Source organism: Purpureocillium lilacinum (assembly GCF_023168085.1).
Source record: "Purpureocillium lilacinum CBS 284.36 DNA, scaffold_3, whole genome shotgun sequence".
In the NCBI taxonomy this organism is placed as follows: Eukaryota; Fungi; Ascomycota; class Sordariomycetes; order Hypocreales; family Ophiocordycipitaceae; genus Purpureocillium; species Purpureocillium lilacinum.
Window position 1 is genome coordinate 3,363,169 of NW_027072113.1, and position 19,559 is coordinate 3,382,727.

Here is a 19,559-nt window from a genome sequence, read left to right on the forward strand (position 1 = left end):
CTCTCCCCCGAACTGCGGCCCCCGGGATCGGAGGAGCGAGCGCGTTTCGTATCGATTTCCTGGTTTGCCGGGCCATGGCACGTGGACGGGCAGGGAGGGAGGGAGACGGACCCCCGAGGATGCTGCTGTTTTGTCCCTGGAGGAGGGCTGGCTGGGCACCTGCGGTCAGCGTCGGATGAATGCAGTCCAGGAGCAGAAGCCAGCCTAGCCAGCCCTGCGCGGCAGTCGATGGCCGCGGCTCGCGGCGCAGACGGGGGGCGTTGCGTCAACGGCGGAGGGAGGGAGGGGTGGAGGGGTCGGTCCGCGAGCTTCGTCGGATTTGGTCGAGTTGAATAGTAATGGGGTTTTGTCCGAGACAGGCCTGGCCGAGTACGGCTTTCTTGGGACGATCCTGGGTCCGGTCCGGTCTGGCATGGCATGGCACGCGGGCCTCGCCTCCATGCAGCAGCATGCGGGCGTGCATGCAAGCATGGATGGGACGGATGCGCCTCACTGCAAGTGGCTGCCAGTAAATTTCGACGTGAATGCGTGACCGTATCTGCGTGCTAATATTTCACCGAAAAAAAAAAGGGCTGCGTCACAAATCAAAGCGCTCTAGCTCGTTCGGTTTTATCCGCCTTCTGCTACGTATCTACGTACTCGTAAGTACGTATCCAAACGGCAAAGGTACTGAAGTTATTTGGTTGTAAGACGAGCCCCAACCTATAATGTGCCTTGGCTTGGCTTGCTTGTCTAATACGGCAGGCGCACACGGGCACGTTGCGGCTGAGTCTCGACTCGACCTTGAATTGAACTGGGGAGAGCTCCGAAACTCTGACTTGTTCCAAAACTTGATCTTTGTTTTATTCTTTGCACCCAAGGCACAGAATCACACTTGTCTAACGAGACGAGCTGCTGCGTTGCAATTGGACTGGCCTATTCGGACCTGGTTCAATTGCATCTCGTTACTTGCACCCTCGCGCCCAGTCTGAACAATCGCCGCCGCCGCCGCCGCCGTCGCCGCCAACTTCACAAGCTCTCAGCTCTGTAACGCATCAGCGATCTCTCCCCCGCGACCGCATCGACAGCCCGCCTTGCGACAACCTCGACCCCTCCCTCAATCCCACTCCAAAACCTTCGCCCGCCATGGACGCGCGATGCCAGTGCGGCTCCGTCGCCTTCAAGACGCCCCTGCCCGAGCCTCTCGCTCTCTACATCTGCCATTGCGCCGAGTGCCGTCGCCAGACCAGCTCCGCCTTCGGCACGTCGGCCATCTTCCCGCGGTTCAAGCTGCCCGATAGCGATCTGCTGAGCTGCTACGCGTGAGTCAGTTTTCTATCACATCTTTTCTCTCTCCCCGCCGCTTCGCGTGCCAGCATACTGCTGCACACTGCTCCTCCGATGGCGGCTGCTGCGGCTGCGGCGAGAGCGGCGCTGCCCTGCCACCTCGAGGCCAAACCGAGGCCGGCTTGGTCGGCTTCGGCTTGACACCTCTCCCTTCGGCTTCGACTTGCCCTTCGGCTTTCGCAAGTCGGCTTCGGATCTGCTGACCATTCCCAAACCCGCAATCGCAGTCGACCGACCCCGTCCGGACAAACGCTGTATTGGTAAGGCCTATGACATACCCATTCGAAACGTGGGAGCACAGCGTGCTAACACGCGTAGTTACTTCTGTCGCAACTGCGGGACCCGCCTCTTTCACACAACACCGGTGCGCCCTCCTCCCTGTTACCTACTATACCCTTCCTGTGGCTTTCGGCCCGACGCCAATCGCTGACTCAATTTGTTTTATTTGCAGGCCAAGAACGTCGTCTCCGTCAAGGGCGGCTGCATTGAGGGTCTCGATTGGAAAAAGGCCATCCACCTCTGGACCAAGAGCGCCATGGTGCCCATCCCGGAGGGCTCCGAGACGCACTCCGAGACCAGTGGCAGCAGCACCGATTACGGCCCCTCGCAAGAAGTACTAGATCAGCCGGATGATGTGCCCGATTCACCTGGCGCGCTCATGGGAAGCGGCGGCTGCTGAGCCTCAGGTGAGGCGTGATGCGCCGGCATGCACTGATGCCGGTAATGTGACGACGACGAGACGAACATCGTGGGTGTGGCCGGCATAATATGGAGTCAACCACCGCCGGCCACGCTGTTTATTTCCTTGTTTTTCTTTATTTGCATGCTCGTGTGTGGTTCGGCTCTATCGGACTGGGGTGTTGGTTATTCAACATGGTGGCGACAAGAAAACGCATGTGATGGTGTACTTGCAAAAGGGGCAACGACTCAACTTGGGACAACAGGGACGGCGCATTCTATTTTCTGCTTTGTTGCACGCGGCATACATAAATTTCCTCCACATATACCAATGGCTACTTGGGGTGTCTGGAAGGGAAACAACATCTATTTGTTACATATCCGATATCGGTCGCTAAATCGCTAGACAAGTCTCTCCTCGCCGCTCTGCCTGTTCCTCCTCGTCGCCTGGTCATGCGAATCGTGCGTATCTTCGTTGGCGCCCCCGGGGTGCTTCACGTCGGAGTGCTTCGCCGGGTCGAAGACGTACATGGGGAATTCGAGGAAGATGGTCCGCTTGAGGAAGACGGGCACCCTCTCGTACAGCTGTGGCGGGAAGGGAATGAGGATGCTGGTGCGGTCGAGCCAGCGCTTGTAGCCCTCCCAGTTGGTGCCCTTTTCGTAGCGGGACTTGGCCTTGGGGCGTTCTGAAAGCGGCAGGCCGGAAACGAACATTAGGAGGATGGTGAGCAAGAAGGGCCCCAGGATCGTGGCGTAGAGGGCCTTGTACGCCTGGCCGCCGACGTAACCGTCTGCCGCCGAGGATACGGCAATCATGTAGATGGCTGATAATCCTGTGTAAGCGGCAGGAAATGCGAAGCCTGGGGCAGGATGGAGGGAGAGGGGAGCATACAAAACTGGATGAGTATCTCGCCAAAGTAGTTTGGATGGCGCGAGACAAAGAAGAAGCCCTTGTCGCACACGTCCGAGCCATTGTGCGTCTGGCGGAACCTATACTTTTGCACATCGCTGACGCTCTCCATGACGAAGCCCACCGCGAAGAGCACGACGCCGGCGATGTCGCGGCCCGTGCCAAAGGCATGCTGGGGGTAGGCGGTGACGGCGGGGCTGTTGAGGACGGTGACGGGCAGGGAGACGGCCCAGACCCAGACCATCTGGGCGACCCAGAAGCCGAGGAAGGGGAAGAAGCGGTCGCGCTTGTCGTCGAAGCGGTCGTCGGAGCCCGTGCGCAGGATGCGGAAGAAGAGGAAGCCCGAGAGGCGCAGCGCCCAGGCGATGAGAAAGAGGGAGGCGACGAGCTGGCGCGCGTGGTGGTGGCCCGACAGCGCGAGTGTGAGGATGGCGAGGACGGCGAAGTTGGAGCCGCCGGCGAGGTCTGCGTGCAGTCGGTCAGGTTCAGGTTCAGTTCAGTTCAGTCACATATACAGTCATTCATTCATCCGTGAGGGGCATTTCTTGAAGGGATCATGGTCATGGCAGTCTGTTCTTCTTACCCGTGAGCTTGTCGAATTTAAAGGTGTAGGCGATGGCGAAGAAGAAGAGCTGGTACCCCACGGTCACGATGGCCGTGATGCCCAGGTAGAAGTCGTCGAGCACATGCGCGGTGCCCATGGCGACTGACGACGGCAGTCTGCGCAATCAAGTCTGTTGAGATGGTTTTGAGGTCGCGCGCAGACTTTTGCCTGGCCAAGTATGTATGTGAGGTTACTGGTGATGTTTTTGTATGATGTGCCAGCGGCCTGACCACAAATCGGCCGGTAACAGTGCTGTTTTTGTCTTACTGTAGCATGGCCGTTGAACCCAAGCCTTCCTCGTTTCTTATAAACGAAGTCTTCTGGCTAATGCCGCATGCGCCGTGATTTTGGGGTCCGCCAGAGTCTATGACGGGCGTGCCGCGCCTTGGGAGGCCCCAAGGGCGACGGCCTGGGAGATCCGATGTCATCATTGACTCTCGGTCTCGGACTCGGGAGTGTGCCGTACCTACCGCTAAATATATGCCCTGAGGTACCCTCACACACAATTTGGGCGGGAGCGATACCTTTGCTCACTGCCCCGCGATGGCTGCTGTTGGCGCCTTGGCTCTCTACCTAACGGCAGGCGGCAGCAGCAAGGGCCCAACAGCGCTTGCCAACCGTCGATCTGGGAGGAACGACGGCAGGTGCCGTCATCGCCATCAATCTCTCCTTCCCCTTTGCCGTGGCCCTCAGTTGAGGCTCACATGAGATCCAATTACCTGCACCTACCGTGGCCTTTTCTTCTTGCACCTCAAGGCTGGACACGTCTGCTCCATGTTTGTGACAACCCTGCTCTCCGCTATCGCTCCCAAGTCTTGGCCCCGAGTGCGCAGCTGTGTCTTCACCGAGTGGGAACGAGCCGTGTAAGTCGTGCCCCTCGTGATGCGCCCCTCGTGATCCGTACCGCACACATCAAATGGCCACGATCATCTCGAGATGTACTCTCCATGCCAATGGCCGCCCGGTGAACCGCAGCTTTTCTTCTCACAATATATTGCGATACGCATGCGGCTCTGGCGCTGCCCGTCAATTGCTCCGTTGCCCTTGCAGCGGCCCAAGGCGTTCGTTGCAAGGCACCGCCGTCGCAGCATTAGCCTGAAGTCGAGTCGTCGCGGTCAACGTCGCAGCGCAACGCGATGCTCCTCTTTTAGCCGCCGCCGACGCCGCCAATGATTCACTGTCCCAGACGTCTTGAACCGTACCTACCAGTATAGTCACTGGGTGGTGGTGCGCAACAATATCAAGTATCAAGGGGACCCTCAGGTACCCCGGCGGCCGGCTGATGGCCTCCAGTCCAGTTCAGCGATGATGAGCTTCCATTTTTCGGCCAAAGCAAAACGCCGCCATGGACTCAATGATGCTTTCTGAAAACGACAGCATTGCCTGCACAGCGCCAAGCGGGCACCGGTTTTTGCAGCCAGAGCCAGCGCCGTTGACGAACCCCTTGAAGCAGCGCTAGAGAGACCCTGGCGCCGTCTCCAGCAACGCCCCCAAAACAGGAGTTGTTTGGGGTGGCCTAGCCAGTCTCAGGTTTCGCCCCTGGGTACCAAGTACCCCACAGCGCAGCACGGTAAACGACTTACACGGAGCGACTTCACGACCGGCTTCTACTGCGCACCACCGTTTGAGAATCTACCTCTGCCTGGGAAAACATGCCATTCTCTGACACAGGCCCCTCGAGTATCCCGATTCCGCCGGTCGCAGGCCCCAGGTCCTTGGTAGAAACTCCCCAAATTTCCATCAAGCGCTCCGCCGTCCATGTTGTAGTGAGATGCGCTCCTGTTGGCAAGCCCCGTGTGTCTGTGGGCAGCGACGCCGACCCATTCTCTCGACCTCACTCGTCCTTGCATCCCATCTTGCACTCAGCAGATCGTGGCTACTGCCGCTCTCGCCAGCCTCCGGTCTCAGATCCGCCACGGCGCCAAACCGCGGGTGCTGCCCCTTCGCTGGCGCCTGGCCTCGCACGCTCTGGCCGCTCGCTCCTCCATAGTGAATCTGTTTCCTCATCACCGTGCGATTCACTCGGCTCTCAGACCCGAATGTTGAAGGGCCACCGGCAGAGCGTAAGAGACTAGGACGAGGACGAAAGCTTGTGACCCTCCCCGGGGCTGTTCGTCGGTACGCGGACTCCGTGTCGCCCGTTTCTTTATCTTTGCCCTGCTCGCCTCGAACAAGCGTCGCAGATCTTTGTTTCTGACAGAGTCATCACAAGCCACAGATCAGCTGGACTGGTTGCTCAGGCAAGGCAAGGCTCTGGCGGTCGTTGCGCTCCCTGCTCGCATCAGCTACAGCCAAGTCCTCAGCGCCAGTTGCAAGCACCTCTCCACAACGACTCATACCTTCTGGAACTTCGCTACAACAGCAGGACTGTTTCCTTGTACAAAAGTTTTCTTCCGCGGAGTGCCGCCTCTGGAAAGCCATCCTCCGAGTTCGTCACACAGCGCCGGACGTTGCTCATGGTCAGCATGAGGGCCACGGCTTTTCACGTACTCATCGCGTGGCTTGTGGTGCAGGTACCAACCCCTTTTCCCGTTGTCATCATGGCCCGGACCCAGAGGAACAATTTGGATGCTGATACAGGACTGACATGCTTCAGGCCGCCGCGCTTGGGCTTCAAGAGAAGCGCTTCCGTAGCCTAGAGAAGAGGGGGGCCCTCAGCCAGTTGGGCCAGCTGCTCGGCCTGGACAACCTGGAGATTATTGGCGGCGGCAATAACAACAACAACGGGGGCGGCGGCAACGGCAACGGCAACCGAGGAGGCAACAGTGGAGGACGGAACGGAGGAGGAGGAGGAGGAGGAGGTAACAACCAAGGAGGCAATGGCGGTGGTAACAACCAAGGAGGCAATGGCGGAGGCAACAATAGGGGCGGCAACGGTGGCGGCGGCAACAACAACAACAGAGGCGGGGGTAACAATGGCGGCGGCAACGGCGGCGCTGCTCCCGCGACGGTGACGCGAACAATCGTGCAGACCGTCACCGTGGACAGAGCCGTACCCGGCGGCGGCGGCAACGGCACGTCGGCTCCCCCAAACCCGGTCCTCGGCGCGCCAGCGACAAAGCCTGGATTTGAAGGGTACGTCATACAATCACCACGCTACGCAGCTGAACGTGGGAACAAGGGCTAACTGGAATGTTGCTACTTCACAGGCTTCGTCTCACGACCATCACGCAAACCGTTCAAGGAAATGGAACAGGCCCAACCGTCACCCGGACCGTTCAGGGCAACGGACAAGCGTCGACGGTCACCATCACGGAGCTCGCCAGCACAGTCACCCAGACGGTCACGGCCCCTTGCGCGTCACAGCCGGTAAAGTCCCCTTTGGAAGGTAGCATTTCGACTTTGCGAAGACTAGACTGACTCGTTCTCAAGGCCGCTCCTCAGCAGCCCGGGGGGCAGAACCCTCCTGCCCAGCAGCCTCCAAACGAGAACCCGCAGCGCAATCGCAACTCTGCCACCGCCGTCATCCCGGCCACGCCAAACGCTGACGGGAACGGGGTCGGGGTCTCCACGGTTCCAATTCCAGAGTCAGAGAAGCCCACGACGACGTTTGGCGCCGGTGGCCCGCCTGCTCAGTCGTCGGCAGTTAATCAGGGAGGCGAGGCCGCGTCCTCGTCACAGGCAGCCGCACCTTCCTCACAAGAAGCGGCGCCTATCGCCCCGAGCCCTTCGTCAAGCACCACACTGGTGCTGCCAACCCCGTCCCCTGCTGCTCCTGCCGAGACCCGCAGTAGTGCTGGAGTTGGGAGCGGCAGCGACAAGAGCGCGAGCACGAGCAGCACGAGCGCTGGGACGAGTACCAGCGCCAGCGCCAGCAGTAGTGCCGCGAGACTGGCCCCGTCCATAACGCTCGGAGGGCTTCCCGCGGATGCCTCGGCGCCGCTCGAGTCTGCAATCACCACGCCGAATGCTGGCGTAGTTGCGCCCGCGCAGCCATTGACGATATCCGGCCTCTCGCTGAGCAGCCAGCTGGACCTTGGCCCACTTGCTCAAGGGGCACCATCGGCAACGTCTGCTCGGTGACAGGCTTCCATAGAGTAGATGTTGACGTTGGGATGGCACATTACGCTTGCAACATATATAGCACGTACAGATTCTGATGTCGTAGGAATACATCTTGCTTCGTTTCGCTACTCCGTCTATCGGCGTGTTGTGGCGTCGTCCACAGGGTATCATGGGTAAATTGCCGAATGACAAGTCGTCATCGTTGCTTGCTCACTTGGAAGCAGCGGAGCGTGCTGCCAGCTTCATCTTCTTGGCCTGCCTCTTGCTCGGAGGCTGACCACCGCCGTCGTCTCCTTTCTTGCGCTTCTGGTTCTTGACCGACTTGGCCGCCGAGTTGGCGTCCGAAGTTTGTGCCGACTCAGTGCCGTCGCCCAAAGCATCGTTGTTGCCCGTCTTGGTGGCCACCTGGACAACGTCAATGACGCCGCGGAAGCCGTTGCGCTTCATGCCTTCGTTGACGACAACGCTTCGGGGAATGGAGCGGAAGCCCTCGAGGCCGCGCTCGCTGGCGAGGCCCCAAACGCTCAGCAGGTTGACAATGTCCGAGGGGCCGCGCAAACCCAGCGGCGTCTTTGCCTCGCTGCTGATGATGAAGCCACGGCCGCGGGTGGCGCGAAAGAGGTTCGTGACGTTGCCGATGAAGTTTGCGCGGCCGCGAGAGTCGGCGGAGAGGAGCTGGGCGTAGCAGATCTCGAAGCGCACGCCGCGCGAGACGGCAGCCATGCACGGCTTCGGCCGGAAGTGGAAGTTGAAGTGGGTCGTCAGGTCGAGGGAGATGATGGGGATGTCGAGCGTCAGACAAGCGTTTTGAAACGCCTTGTCAGTGAGTGGGCGAATGGCGAGGATGTCGTAGACGGCGGCGAGGGCGGGGAGTCGATAGTTTGACGCGGCGGGGTCGGCCAGAGGCAAGGTGGCTCGGTGCAATACATGGGGCAGCCTCGTCTTGGAGGCTGAGGCCGAGGAGTCGTCGCCGGGGAGAGGCGGAAACGGGGAGGTGGGCTTCGCGGGGAACGGCAGCTCGACCGTGTGGTTGAGGGCGACGGTGGCGTAGCCCAGAGACGAGGCCATGGCGAGAGTCTGCAGGAGGCGGTCTTGGGGCGTGGTCGGCGACCACGCGATGTTGAGGTCGTAGAGCATGGTGGCGATGGCGGGCCACGCGGTTCGCGGCGCCTGGTGTGATGCAGAGTGAGGCTATAGACGGCTGCCGAGGTCTGTCATGGTCGATCGGAAGCCGCGCCGAGGCCAATCAAATGACGACGCGTGTCTGGTCGATACTCTGAGGAAGTGGTCTCCTCAATCGCGACAGAGGGTGACAGAGAGCCTTGGTTCGCGGGTGGTGGACACGAGCCGTCGGGGGCGTTGTTGAGTCGTCGGGACGTCTGTGGTTGAACGAAGCTCGACATTTTTTTTGCGGCTGCAGCAGTCGACGTGGGGTTCCATGGCCTGGGACGTACCCGCTCGAGCCGCTGTCGGCAGCTGCAGGAGGGTGTGGGGCGGCGGGCCAATGGCGCGCGGCGGCGGCGGCGTGGAGGCTTTGCTGCAGGGAGCTCAGCGGATGGCGGCTGGAACCTGGGAACCTTGGACCTTGGAAGCTCCCTCTCGGTCGGACCTGCGCCGTCTCGGGACGGAAGGGAAGGCAACAGCCTGCAGCCCAGCCCAGGGAAGCTGCCGACAAGCTCCTGCCTCCAGCCTGCCTGCTCATGCGCACGGCATGCGCCATGGATGGAAAGCGCGTTGCAGCCCGTGCCTGTTGGCAATTGCGCGCGAGTTACCTGTACATGTCTTGTACATCCAACGAAGCATCACTGCCGTAGAAAGTACCCGCAACCAAGTCGACTTTGGCGCGGAGCTCGGTGGCCTCGGCGGGTAGCAGTACGAAGCACGACGTATTTCTCCGCACCCTGGCAAGTGCGAAATACGCAAACAAGCATACGAGTACCTTATTTTGCAGGTGCCGGCGGTCGCCCATTGGATGGCGTCACTGGTCCCTCACGTTTTGGCCCCGGCGCGCGCCCTCGCCCTCGTTCGGCATCAACGCCTCGTCATCACCCTGGGCTGCGCCGTTCTTGGCTTGCTTTGTGCCATCGCCGCCCGTCGCCCTCCTCTTCCTCCTCCTCCTCCTCGTCGGCCTGCATGTACCGCCAAAACCCCCCACCTCCCATCCTCGCTCTGCTACCACACCATCCGTCTTGCGTGACTATCTCGCCCTCGCCTCGGGTCCTCGCCGCTGCTCGCTCGACTGCACGACCCGACTAGCTCGAGCTCAAGCTCCTGCTCCGGCCCCTGCCAGGCGCCAGGGACTCTGCCTCGCGCTCCCGCTTGCGGCGCAAACAGGCCGCCCTCCACCACACCACAACGCTGCACCGCGACTGGCCTCTTTCCTCCATCGAGTCGAGGAATCCCCCATCGCCCACCTGCCCCGATCGGCTCGTTCTCGCTCCGCCTGACCCTTGCCGCCCACGTCGCCGCCGCCTCCATTTCATCCCGACTGCTTGGATACACACATCACACTCGGATCCTTCATCCAACATCTCCACCGCCTCGACCGCCCTGGCCTCTCGAAGCCGTGCGCATCGCGCTCGCCGCCCACGTGTCCCGAGTCCCGACAGGGCCGCTGCACCATCTGACGGCCTGCATATTGCCGCCCCAGGCTCGCGACAGACGCACGCCCTAGCCTCAAGCCCGACATCACACTGCCGCGCTCTGTCGTGAAACCCACTTCCGTGCGCCCGCGAATATCACGACGCCCCCGAGGAGCCCTCGCTCGCGCACCTAAGCAATAGCGCCCCTCACCACCCACCATGTTCTTCTTCTTCATCTGCGGTGAGCACACCTTCCGCAAGGAGGTCCCTGGCTACGAGGGCATTGTCTGCCAATGCCACCACTGCGGGAACATGTCGGGCCATGTGCTCAAGAGCAACCCCTGGTTCACCTTTTGCTTCATTGTAAGTGCCCGTCCAGAGTCGCATCCTGCTTCTCCGCGCCGCCACTCCACCCAGCTCTCACGCACTCCGCTCGCGTCGCGTCATTGCTCGCGCTTTGTCGCCTCGCGAGGCCCTCACCCTGCCCTGCCCATTCGCCCGTTCTCATCCGGGCCCTATGTCGAGATTTCGATGGGAGCTAACCCTGCATTGCTGCATAGCCCGTCATCCCCTTCACCATCAAGGGGTACAAGGACGTCACATGCCACATCTGTAGCTTTCAGCAGCCGCTCGAGAACCGCCCCGATGTCGTGGCCATGGCCAATGGTGGACGTGGCGGCGGTGGAGGCCATCAGCAACAGTACCAGTCCTACCCTCCGCCTCAGCAAGGATGGCCGCAGCAGGGCCCGCCACCGCAGCAGCAACACGGTCAACAGCAGTATGGCTAAATCATCGAGGCTCCCCAAAGTTCCCGTCAAAGTAGAGCCGTCGGCGGGTCGTCGTTTCGGGCCGCCGCCACGGCTTTATCTCGAGGATCGCCGCGTGGAGCTCATGTGTGAGACTTGCATCGCATGATAGCACAAGACGTATTTATGGACACAGATGATCGACAGCCGATGTAACACATTTCTTTGCTTGCAGTTCTCTGCAGTCTTTCGGGGCCGGATGGCCATGAGAGCCGCGTGGCAGCTTGGCGTTTGGGGTACGCATTCGATATCGCATGGATAGGGCCGCGGGGACCGATGGTATATGCCCCTCCCTCCAACTGACCGGCCAGGGGATGCGTCTTAGGCGCAGCTGCGCCGTGGAAGCTTGTTGGGGCATTTGGACATGGTCTTGTGTAAGAGCGTGCGCAGATCCGTTTCCATAATCATAACTCACCTTGTTTCCTCAACCCATTCCACCGCTCAACTAGTTTCAACCTGGCTGTCTTCATTCTTCCGAGGCCACGAGTTCCCAGTTTGAGGAGGAGGATCCTTGCCCTCGTGCCATTGTCCCGTCTTGTCGTTCTCGTTCACGTCACATACCCTGCAAGCCTATCTGCCCTCTTTCCCCGCCATTTGAGCTGTCAAGCATCTGGTCAAGGGAGGCCTAGCCCAAGCCGCGGACTGAAGATCCCTTCCGCGGCCCAGCCTCGTCATGGTGGCGGGGTGCGTACGCCGACTTTGAACGTCATGTGGCTCTTTGGATCGGAAATAGCGACGATGAGCTGGCACTTCATCTGGGCTGTCGTGTCGGCCTGGGGCGTGCTGGCGGAGAGTGGTTATAGGCGGTACCGGAGCCTCGTGGATGAGACGTTGCGGGTTGTGTCGTCGTTTTACATCTTTCATCGACGAGTGGTACTGCGAGCACTCTCGTCGCCGTGGTCGTCAACGCCGGCGTCGCCATCTTCGTCTTCTCCCAGACACCGCAAGGACGCCATGTCTTCGTCGTTGCCGCCGCTGCATTCACGGAGGAGAGAAGACGACCGTCCGCAGGAGCGTGGTCCGAGCGAGAGGGGGGATGGCGAGGAGGAGCGTGGACGTCGCCATTCCGAAGCCCAGTTTCGAGGGCGAGGACGAGCTGAGGCAAGACACCAACCGTGGGGTGATGATGAGCCTCCACCTTCTGAGAGTGAGTGACAACAGCTCCCTTTTGTTCTTCTCTTTCTGCTGTCGTGTCGATTTGGATCTTCCCGCATCGATGCACTTGTCTGTTTCCGTCGACCGAAGCTGTGAGGTCTCTCGGACTGACCGACGTGTGGCGTGCATGTGCAGGCCGGATGGACTACCTCGTCTATGCACAAGTGTTTGAGCTCGACGGCGCACGGCAGCCACTCCCATCCTCATCGTCACCACCACCTCCACCACTACCGACTCGTCATCCTCCTCCCTCTCCCCATGCCGCTCATCCTCGTCGACCTGCGCGAGGGCTTGCTGATCCCAGCGCACCTGGCGTCGGCAACTCCGAGGACGTGTCCGCCGACATCCCGGGGTACCAAGGCTTCGCATCTCCTTTTGCTGACGACTGGCTACGCACAGCCGGACCGCGACGGCACTCGCACTTTACCATCCCGCCGTCATATCACCGCGCCGGCCCCGGCAACATCACCACCACCACCGCTGCCTCAGCGCCAGACGGCCGCCGCCGACTGAGTCTCAACCTCCCCCTGCCGCCGCCGCCCAACTTCTCGCCCGAGGACCAGGCCTACCTCCAGGCCCGGCTGCCCCTCCGGCAGCCCGCCTCGGCCGCCACCGCCGCCGACCACTTCCGCCGTTTGCCATCGCTCTACCAGGACCTGGCCGAGGGGTGCCGCGCCCGCCTCGCACGCCTGCCCGCGGGGGGCCGCGAGTGGGCGCGCCGCCGCCGCATGGCCGACCTGGCGCAGCGCCTGGCCGAGCGGTACCGCGGCTTCGCCCTCGTGCTGCCGCGGTCGTACGTCGACGAGGCGATTGCGCGTTGGAGGGGGGAGCAGCCGCGCGCGAGCCGCTTCTGGGAAAAGGTCCTGGACGAGGTGGAGGTATTTCTCCTTCCCTTGCCCCTTTCCCCCCTTTTCACCCGGTTCTAGGGCTTGCCTACCTAGCCCTTATAGTCCATACTCTGGCACAGGACTCTTCCACGCGGACAGCTGACAGAGTCGCGCAGAAAGCTAACAGCGCGTGGTCCATCGTCCGTCTCTGGATCGTCCTCTTCGTCGCGCAGTCGACGCTCGTCGCCTACGCCTTTCGCTACCTCCCGAGTGCCATCAGCAGGAGCGGCGGTGGTAGCGAGAACGGACTGCTGGGGGGCTTTGGCGGTGGAGGAGGAGGAGCAGCCATGATGGCCCAGGTCGCCCTCCTCGCGGCCAACGCCCTCGCCTACGTGTGGTCCACGACCGTCATGGTCGAGATGCTGCACGCGCGGTACACGCACGTCAAGGCGGAGGAGCAGGAGCTTCACGACCTCCTCGGGGGGTTGCGCGGGTGAGTAAGTGATGGGTGGATGGTGGGGTTTGCATGTGGCCGTGCCTGTTGTGGCATACTCACGACTCGTCTCTCTCTGGACTGCGGACTGCTTCCTTCTCCGCCCTTCCAATGCCTGTTATGTTGGAGTATGGGTTCTGAATTTCGTGTCTGGGGGGACGAATGGGTATTGCGGCCCAGGTAATGCCATGTGCCCTCTATGGACTCCTGACGCCTTTGGCTTTCGTTGTTTATAGTACAATTCGTTATTTCATGCACCCGCCCATCGAGTTTAACTTTGCATATCACACTTGGTCTCCATCTGCAGCCCGAGACATGTAAGACAAGGGGTAAACATTCATGCTGGGTATCCCGTATACTCGTCTATATCCAAAAGATGCAGAAAAAAACAGAAATCATCGCTCTGCCTCTTGATTCATGTCTTCATGCGCCCTCGACCCCGAAGGCCCTGACTCGTCTCCCCTATGCATCCGCAGGCTCTCCTCCAGCGCCCTCTTGAGCTCCTCATCCTCGTCGTCACCCTGCGGGTTCTCCTCGGCCTTCCCCTTGCCCTTGCCAATCTGCCGCCGGTACTCCTCCTCGGCGAGGCTCTGCTTCTTGACGTACTCGAGCACAATCTCCTCTTCGGTCCGCTGGGAAGCCTCGTGCTCCAGGTGCTCCTTGGAGGCCTCGATCGCGCGCTTCAGCTCCTCGTCGTCTTCTGGCTGCGTCGGCGTCTGCTGCCTCTTGGACTCTTCGATTGCCCGCAGCAGCTCGGCGTCTTCCTCCTCGGTCGGCTGGTAAGGCGCAGCGCCCTGGCCAGAGCCGGCGGAGCGGTTTGTCGTCACGGCATCCAGTTCCACGATGCCTTCCTCCTGCGGGAGGGCCGTGTAGGAGGACATGTGATTCACCAGGCTCTGTTGAATGGCCCTCTCGATGAGCGACTGGTACTCCTCGTCCGTGATCTGGTACTCCTCGTCGTCGAAGATGGTCGGGTTCCTCCCGATGTCCTTCTCGGGCAACTCAGGGACAGTCTCGGGTAGGCCGCCACGCTGCCGCATGACCCTGACGCTTTCGCGGATGGCTGCTTCTATCATGGCATCCTCTTCCGCGTTGCCGTGCGACGTCTCTTGCACCGACGCGCGGATGGCTTGCTCGTACTCTGCGTCGTCCGACAAGCTCTGCCGAGTGCTCGAGCTGCTGCTTGCCGGCTGAGGGACGGGCGCGTCGACATAGCCTCGCTTCAGAAGGCCCTTCTGAGCCTGCAGCTTCTTCCTGTCCTCGGCAGACATGTGGCGGGTATGGAGCCAGCTCGTCTTCGGGCGGGAGAAGGGCGAAACGACCGACGCGGTCTCGGACTCGGACTCGGCTGGAGCCTTCTCCGCGACCCTCTCCTTTCTCTTCAAGATGTAAAAGTTCTTGAGGTCGAACTTGGAGTTGTTCCAGCGCCGGACAATGTCCGCCCTTTCCTCGGGAGTCGCCTTGTCCAGGTCTTGCCGTCCCTGCACAACTCTTGACGTGATGATGTAGTTGTGCACGCTTCTTGCGAATTGCTTGTTGAGTTCGGCGTGCACTCCTTGCATCATGTATGCCGGTACGCCCCAGATACCTTCGGGGACCTGTTAGCATGTGCCAGTCAAGTCGCCGTCTCACCATGAACTTACCAGCTGCTGGCTTCGTAATCAGCCCCCCGATACCCTTGCCGATGCCTTTGACAAGACCGCCCGCGCCCTCCTTTTCAGCACCCCGAAGCGGCTGCGTGACCATCCCAGCGATGCCGTCAAAGAACCCGTAGCCCAGTTCCTTGCCAGCAATTTTGATTCCACTGCTGAGATCCGTCACTTTCTCGATTGGTCGGATGGTATCGTCGTTGTACAGCCTAGGCATGTTTCTGAAACCCTTGGCAAGGCCGAGGCAAAAGTTCATGGGCGACTTGACACCTGTGGAAACGACACGGCCGACGCCGCGACCGGCGCCCACTGCGGCTCCGATGCTCATTCCCATCGGCGACGAGTCTCTGCGAGAGAACGTTTGCCGCAGCTGGCCGCTCGACGACCGAGCTCGGGGGCCTTCTCCGGAGCCTCTCTGCTCTGAGTCGATTGTTGTTACAAGCGACGATTCTGGGAGAGACTGCTGCGACGCGTTCGGAGATGTTGGGAGCTCGGGAAGGTTGACACTACTGGCGCTTGCGCTGGGAGGCGCGCGAACCATGGGTGCGATGCTGTTGGTGTCTGTGTTGGACTCGACTCTCGACGTCGTGTCACTCGTGGCCAGTGTCTGCTTGCTGGAGCCACCGAGAACAGACGACTGGGCGCTCTGACTCTCGCTGGCGCGCTGACGCGTCCTGAAAATCTCCCGCGGCATGTCGGCGACAGCCATGCCGATGCTGGTGAGGTCACCGACAAGCGAACAGGCTCCGGCTGAGATTGGATCAGGCGGCTGGTCCTCTGTGTTATACTCGAAAGTCCGGTAACTACACCATGGTCAGTAAGGGCGACAACAGGTCACTGCAACAGAATAACTCACAGCTTGACATCGGAGTACTGAAGCAGGCCCTCGTCAACGAGGACAGCCGCCGCCAAGGGCGAAAGTCGGAACTTGGTTCTCCTAACACGCCAAGCTGCCGCCCTGCTGGGTGCCACCGAACACCGCAGCGAGTCCATGTCCAGATGGGCATGGAAGCTCCTACCCCCGACTTCGGTGCCACGCTCTTCGCGAATCTTTTCTCCGAGCTCCTTTGCCTGCTCGAGAGTCTCTGGCCGGAGACAGAACTTGATTGCTTCAGCCAGCTTCTCGGCAGTGAGGTCCTTGTAGGCAACAGGATCAGGCCCAGCCTTGGCTCTGGCTATCATGGCGCCCCAGAAGGGCTGGTCGCCGAAAAAAGGAACGACAAGCGTCGGTTTTCCGGCCTTGATACCGGCAGCGGTGGTGCCAGCTCCTCCATGGTGGACGACACATGATACGTGCTGGAATAACCAGTCGTGTGGGACGTTGCCGAGCATAAAGACGCCCTCTGGGAGACCAACATCATCGGCACCCAGCCCACCCCAGCCTTTGGACACTAAAGCTCGAACTCCGGCCAGGTGAATTGCGTCGAATATCATGCGCGTCATGGCGTTTGGGTCGTCCACCACGATTGATCCAAATCCGATGTAGACGGGTGGAGGACCGGCTTCGAGAAACGCGGCTAGTTCGGGGTCAGGGGTATAAGAGGACGCAAGGTTGAGGAAGTAGAAGCCGGAGATGTCGATGTTCCTTCCCCAATCGTTTGGTTTGGAGATTAGCGACGGTGACCAACAATACGTGTACGGGACTTTGAGGCGGGTCAGAAGGCCCGGCGCCCAGATGAAGGACAGCGGAGCGAGGTCTAGGGCCTTTTCTCGAAACCGGTTGATAACATCGCCAAGACCCTGCCAGGTCATCATTTCAACGAGGGTGTAGGTCATGTAGTTGGTCATGACATCGTCGGCGTTGGAGGACTGGATGTTGGCGAGAGGGTGGGGGAACGCCCGGGTCGGAGACCATGGCATACTGTGGAGGGAAGGACGTCGTCAGCAGCAAGGAGTTTGGGGGGGCCAGCGTTGAGTACTCACGTAAACATCATGTGCAGCGGGATTCCCAACTTCTCTGCAACGTGGATGTGCGCGAAGCTGGGCGGATTTGCAATGATGGCATCAGCCACAAAAGGCTCCTGCGTCTGGTCGCCAGGCATGCCTTGCGAAAGGTCAAGCGGCTCGCTCCGAGGGTGCGGTTTCGGCGGCGGGCCCAGACCGTCTCCAGCCTCGATACAAGATCTCCAGCAGCCGAGCAGCATCTCCTGTATCCCGCGCCTGCGCTTGCTGACCTCGCCGCTCTTGACCGCGTCGAAGCCCGGCATCAGGCCAGGGTACCTGACCATGAAGGCCATGAGCTCGGCGGGGTCGCCCCCTATGTTGAAGAACTCGAGGCCGTTGTCCTCGACAAAGGTCTGAAAGGTGGCGTGGGTGGCGATGCGGACGCGGTGGCCGTACGTGTCCTTGAGGACCTTGCCGAGGGCGACAAAGGGCTGGACGTCGCCGCGGGAGCCGACGATTTGCACGACGACGTTGAGGCGCGGGGGAGGGGCCTTGCCGGGCTCGCCCCCGAGGCTGGGCGGGATGTAGGCGGGAGGGAGCGCGGGCTGGGGCTCCACGGAGATTTGGCTGTCAAGGGTGGGCTGGAGCAGGTCGGCCAGGCGCCTGTTCTTGGTGTTGATGTTGATGTTGACTCGGCCATCGTCTGGTTACGGGTTAGCCAGGTACATACGGCTCAAGCAGCTGCTCGCCCTTATCTACGACGGGGACTCTGGGGTTTCTGCTACACACCCGTGACTTCGGCACCGGCCTCGAACCCGGGCTGGTTGAAGTGGACCTGGTCTGGGTTCTCGCCATAGGCGGGGGGCTCTTCCTGCGACGGCTCGGCGTCCAGGTTCGGCAGCTGGAAGCCGTCGGTGACGAGGGCCTCGCTGCCGTCGTCGTCGAGGGGCGCGCGGGGCAACGGCAGCGTCGTCTGCGGCGGATCCTGACTGGCGTTCTGGCTCGCCAGTCGCTGCTTCTCGTCGAGGACCTCCATCTCGCCGGTGGTGGTTGAAAAGCTGTCCCTTGCTCGATATGGTCTTTCTCAACAGTAGCAAGGTCCTTCGCCGTCCTAGTAGGTAAAGGCACCAAAGGGTGGGTGACGGTTTGGAGGTTCTGGCGCCCCGCGCGCGCCTAGCCTGCGCTGCTTCTGTGCCGGTTCGCCCGCGGCATGGGTATGCGTGAATGAATGACTGCGCGTAACGAGGACGATATGGTGCTGAGCTTGCTTATGCTGTTTGTCTGAAACGCCCGTAGGAGACGAGGGCTGCCGGTTTGTGCGAAGCAGTTGAGAGGAGGGGGCTCGTCGTTGCTGGGAGCCTGAGTCGAGGCAGGTGAGCGAGTTGAGGGACCGGGAGCTTGTGAGGTTAGCAGGCGCTCAGTGAGGTGTGCCCCTCCACAAAAGCAGGGAACCAGCGCAATGAGGAGAAATGACGGCACACGCACACTGGCTCATTCACTTACTCACTCGCACGTGCAGCGCGTGCACACACACACAGGACAGGAGCAGGCGGAAGCAGCAGTACTAGTTAATACCAGCATCGGCTTGCCCTGGGATGTGCCGGCAGGTATACCTTGCCTATTTATTCCTCGCCCCCGCCGGCAGACGGGGCGGGTCGACGCGCGCGCGGTTTGCCCAGCAAAGCTCGGCTCAGCCCTGCGTCCGTAGGAGTCTGATCCAAATAATAAGTTTACTTCGTACGACCCCTCCAGCGGCCGCTGCGACCTGGAATCTGCTAAACCATCGTGTGGGTACAGCACTCTGTGCTGCGTGCCGGACATCATCACCGCCAGTAGCATTACGGTATTTTCTGCGCACGCAACGCGGCTGCTGCCGCCTCGCTCGAATACTTCCCGTTTCGGGTCCCAAGACGGAAAACGAGGAGCCCAGCCCAGCGAGTTCCGTTGGCAAAAATAAAAAAGGACTGGCCAACCAAGGCCGCCCGTCGCTTGCCTCGCGTTGTCCACAAAAGTCGACGGCGCCCTGTTGGAGGCCCATCGTGGCCCCCCTTGTGGCTCCCCCCCTCCCCCCCATCGTCGTTCCATCCCCCACTGCGGGCGGCGGCTCGTGTGTCGTGGGCATGGACGGGAGCAGCCCGGACGCGTTGCTCGAGGCACTTTGACGGCTAGCGTCGAGGCTGAGCCACGACGCCGCCCTGCTTCAAGGAGAGCTCCCACCAGTCCTCCAATAAACCCTCGCAGCCCAGGGCCTGTCTGTCCAACACCCTTGGATGTTCCCCAATGGCCTCGGCTTCGGGTGCTGTTCACCGGTGCCTGGAGCTACGCGTGGGTCTTGAGGTCGACTTCATCCGCCAAGGCGTCGTCATCATCCAGCCCCGTCGGGTGCACCAGCCGGACCGCCTTGAAAGGAGCATGGAGACTAATAACAGGCTCCAACGATTTCACGGATAGCTGGCCGATGCTGTTGGTCTGCTGTGTCTTGGTGATATAGTACTTCACACCGGATCGTGTCCAAAGACCTCGTAGAGCCACAACGCCATGTTCGTGAAATTTGGATGTGTTTTGGTATAATACAAGCTGCAGCTTCAACGTCCCTTTACTCAGCCCTATGATTTCGTCGAATGCACGAAAACATGCACA

The 19,559-nt window shown here is 60.9% G+C and overlaps 7 protein-coding genes across 7 annotated transcripts; 4 read left to right on the top strand and 3 right to left on the bottom strand.

Moving 5' to 3' along the window:
• Positions 1–1,125: 1,125 nt before the first annotated feature.
• PLICBS_004586 (uncharacterized protein) lies at positions 1,126–2,005 on the top strand (the record flags this gene model as incomplete). Its single annotated transcript, XM_018326051.1, has 4 exons — positions 1,126–1,301; positions 1,554–1,586; positions 1,645–1,690; positions 1,778–2,005. 4 exons carry the CDS (start codon positions 1,126–1,128, stop codon positions 2,003–2,005), a joined length of 483 nt encoding a protein of 160 aa, XP_018175803.1.
• A 401-nt stretch (positions 2,006–2,406) lies between these two features.
• Positions 2,407–3,615, bottom strand: PLICBS_004587 (uncharacterized protein; the record flags this gene model as incomplete). Its single annotated transcript, XM_018326050.2, has 3 exons — positions 2,407–2,828; positions 2,897–3,379; positions 3,498–3,615. 3 exons carry the CDS (start codon positions 3,613–3,615, stop codon positions 2,407–2,409), a joined length of 1,023 nt encoding a protein of 340 aa, XP_018175802.2.
• Positions 3,616–5,983: 2,368 nt separating this feature from the next.
• Positions 5,984–7,541, top strand: PLICBS_004588 (uncharacterized protein; the record flags this gene model as incomplete). Its single annotated transcript, XM_065600549.1, has 4 exons — positions 5,984–6,031; positions 6,115–6,593; positions 6,668–6,800; positions 6,891–7,541. 4 exons carry the CDS (start codon positions 5,984–5,986, stop codon positions 7,539–7,541), a joined length of 1,311 nt encoding a protein of 436 aa, XP_065456621.1.
• A 192-nt stretch (positions 7,542–7,733) lies between these two features.
• Positions 7,734–8,660, bottom strand: PLICBS_004589 (uncharacterized protein; the record flags this gene model as incomplete). The annotated part of the gene is made up of 1 exon (XM_018326048.1): positions 7,734–8,660. One exon carries the CDS (start codon positions 8,658–8,660, stop codon positions 7,734–7,736), a length of 927 nt encoding a protein of 308 aa, XP_018175800.1.
• A 1,664-nt stretch (positions 8,661–10,324) lies between these two features.
• PLICBS_004590 (uncharacterized protein) lies at positions 10,325–10,893 on the top strand (the record flags this gene model as incomplete). Its single annotated transcript, XM_018326047.1, has 2 exons — positions 10,325–10,468; positions 10,666–10,893. 2 exons carry the CDS (start codon positions 10,325–10,327, stop codon positions 10,891–10,893), a joined length of 372 nt encoding a protein of 123 aa, XP_018175799.1.
• Positions 10,894–12,324: 1,431 nt separating this feature from the next.
• On the top strand, positions 12,325–13,390 carry PLICBS_004591 (uncharacterized protein; the record flags this gene model as incomplete). Its single annotated transcript, XM_018326046.1, has 3 exons — positions 12,325–12,400; positions 12,466–12,944; positions 13,070–13,390. The coding sequence occupies 3 exons, from the start codon at positions 12,325–12,327 to the stop codon at positions 13,388–13,390; spliced, it is 876 nt and encodes a 291-aa protein (XP_018175798.1).
• Positions 13,391–13,781: 391 nt separating this feature from the next.
• PLICBS_004592 (uncharacterized protein) lies at positions 13,782–17,955 on the bottom strand (the record flags this gene model as incomplete). The annotated part of the gene is made up of 5 exons (XM_018326045.1): positions 13,782–14,974; positions 15,030–15,838; positions 15,892–16,896; positions 16,959–17,622; positions 17,709–17,955. The coding sequence occupies 5 exons, from the start codon at positions 17,953–17,955 to the stop codon at positions 13,782–13,784; spliced, it is 3,918 nt and encodes a 1,305-aa protein (XP_018175797.1).
• Between the last annotated feature and the right edge of the window lie 1,604 nt (positions 17,956–19,559).